This window comes from Cololabis saira, chromosome 6 (genome assembly GCF_033807715.1).
Source record: "Cololabis saira isolate AMF1-May2022 chromosome 6, fColSai1.1, whole genome shotgun sequence".
In the NCBI taxonomy this organism is placed as follows: Eukaryota; Metazoa; Chordata; class Actinopteri; order Beloniformes; family Belonidae; genus Cololabis; species Cololabis saira.
In genome coordinates, this window is record NC_084592.1 from 10,342,189 (window position 1) to 10,344,789 (window position 2,601).

General features: G+C 44.0%; 1 protein-coding gene across 1 annotated transcript; it reads left to right on the top strand.

Moving 5' to 3' along the window:
* The first annotated feature begins 629 nt into the window (after window positions 1-629).
* On the top strand, window positions 630-2,366 carry LOC133446297 (serine/threonine-protein kinase par-1-like). The gene has a single exon (XM_061724307.1). It carries the CDS (start codon window positions 630-632, stop codon window positions 2,364-2,366), a length of 1,737 nt encoding a protein of 578 aa, XP_061580291.1.
* The last annotated feature ends 235 nt before the right edge of the window (window positions 2,367-2,601 follow it).

Here is a 2,601-nt window from a genome sequence, read left to right on the forward strand (position 1 = left end):
ATTTATTACATGAGTATTGTAGCGTTATCTTCCAGAGGTGTGGACTCAAGTGACTTGGACTCAAGTCGTTAATTTGGCGACTACTGACAAAATGTTAAAAGACTTGTAACTTCACTTGGACTTTTACAGCAATGAATTGTAACTATAAATGAAAACCTTTCCTGTTACCTGATTTAAACCTGATTTTATTGAAATAAAAGTCTGGTGAAGGACTCACCCTCATGCACAAACATAATTAAAAATGAACATCTGCTGCAACATTAAAATTCATACATGTGCAATATTTAGGTTTCGCCAAATTATGGTTCTAACCACTAATTTGAATACAGACAATTTAAAAAAAATAATATAGAGACTATGGCAACCCTGTTGCTAGGCAACATAATGTAAATACAAATGTTCATACTTCAGAATGTGCACATTAGAATTTACATATTGTTACCAGGCAACGTGATGTAAATTCTGGAATTGTGATGTCACTAGTGATGTCACTAGTGATGTCATACAGTAAAGCATAGCCTATAACTGTTGACAAACATTCTTTCGGTCAGTCTAAACTCAGAGCAAGACACAGCAAGGTCAGTTGATTTTTACGCATTGGAAAGTTAATAATACATTTAAAAATGAGCATGAATAAAGATTTAGTGCAGAAAAGTAAAAGTGACTGTACTTCCAATCAGGAGGAAGAAGCGTGCAGTTCCAGCGCGACACATTCAAGTGCAGTGGAAAATAATACAAAAAATAACAAATCTAAAAGAAGCCTCAGCCCCGACAACCAGCCCCCCAGAAAGAGGAGAAAGGTTTCTGAGGTGGCTGGATCCTCTACAAGCTACGACCATGAAGAAAAGACGGTGAGAGTAGCAAAGAGGAAAGCCGGTGAGGACGGAGAGAGACCAAAAAAACGAGCCAAGCGTGGGAATCTACTGAAACTCGTGTTGGACCAAGAGGTTGCTTCCTCCTCTACGGACACTGGTAGTAATTTAGAAACTCACGCTATTCCTGAGGTGGCTGGATCCTCTACAAGCTACGACCATGAAGAAAAGACGGTGAGAGTAGCAAAGAGGAAAGCCGGTGAGGACGGAGAGAGACCAAAAAAACGAGCCAAGCGTGGGGATCTACTGAAACTCGTGTTGGACCAAGAGGTTGCTTCCTCCTCTACGGACACTGGTAGTAATTTAGAAACTCACGCTATTCCTGAGGTGGCTGGATCCTCTACAAGCTACAACCATGAAGAAAAGACGGTGAGAGTAGCAAAGAGGAAAGCCGGTGAGGACGGAGAGAGACCAAAAAAACGAGCCAAGCATGGGGATCTACTGAAACTCGTGTTGGACCAAGAGGTTGCTTCCTCCTCTACGGACACTGGTAGTAATTTAGAAACTAAAGCTATTCCTGAGGGGGATAGAAGGAAGAAAAAGGCCAAGAGGAAGGCTGATGATGAGGATGCTGAAGAAACATCAGGTGGGAAGAAGAAGAAGAAGACAAAGACCCAACAGGACACAACAAGGTCACCAAGAGATGAGTTTCAGGAGAAATATGAGCAGCAGGGTCTGCTCGGGGAAGGAGGCTTTGGGTCTGTGTTTGCTGGGTACCGGAAGTCTGATCATCTACAGGTGGCTATTAAACACGTCCAAAATGACAAGGTGGTCTGCAAACATAAAGGCCGGGATGGGAGGGAGGTTTCTGTGGAGGTGGCTGCAATGCTGAAGCTCCAGAAAGCAAATTCAGGTTCAGCAGGACAGTCAGCAGCTGTGTCCCTGCTGGACTGGTATGATCTGGATCAGGAGTTGATTCTGGTCATGGAGAGACCAATGCCTTCAGAAGACCTCAGCACCTACATTTGGAAAAACGGAGGTCCGCTGGAGGAGGACGAGGCCAGAATCATCCTGAAACAGCTGCTGGATGCAGCAGTACATCTTCAGGCCAATAAAATCTTCCACAGAGATATCAAACTACAAAACATCCTGATAGAAACAGGTTCATCTATCCCACGAGTTCGCCTCATAGACTTTGGGCTGAGTTGCTTCTTCACGCGAAGATCTCGCTATAGGATCTTCTGCGGCACCAGTGCTCATACCCCTCCTGAGTGGTTTCGTAATAATACGTACACTGCTGGACCTACAACAACATGGCAGATGGGAGTGGTCCTGTATGACACTCTCCACGACACAGACTTCTCATCCGAAGATTACCTCAGAGACTTGATCGAAATCAGGGATGATCTCTCTGAAGACTGTCAAGATTTCCTGCAAAAGTGTTTAACTTTAAATCCCAAAAAGCGTCCCAGCCTGGAGGAGCTTCAGCGTCACCCGTGGTTTACGTTGACTCCGGTTTCCTCCCACAGTTCACAAACCTGCTTACAATCTTAAAGGTATAGTCTGTGATCGTATTCAAAAACATTTATTGTTATACTGGGTGAAATGGTCCTTCCATCCTGAGAGTAGCCAGTGAATAATGTGTTCAGAAAAAGGAAAGAAAAACATCCGACCTCTCTGACAGCTTTAATCCTGTAAAAACTCTAACCAACCTGTTTTTTGAGGTCCGAATGAAACGGAGTGGTCAGAGGACCAGAGGCTTGGCAGGGGGGAAAGAACCAATCAGATG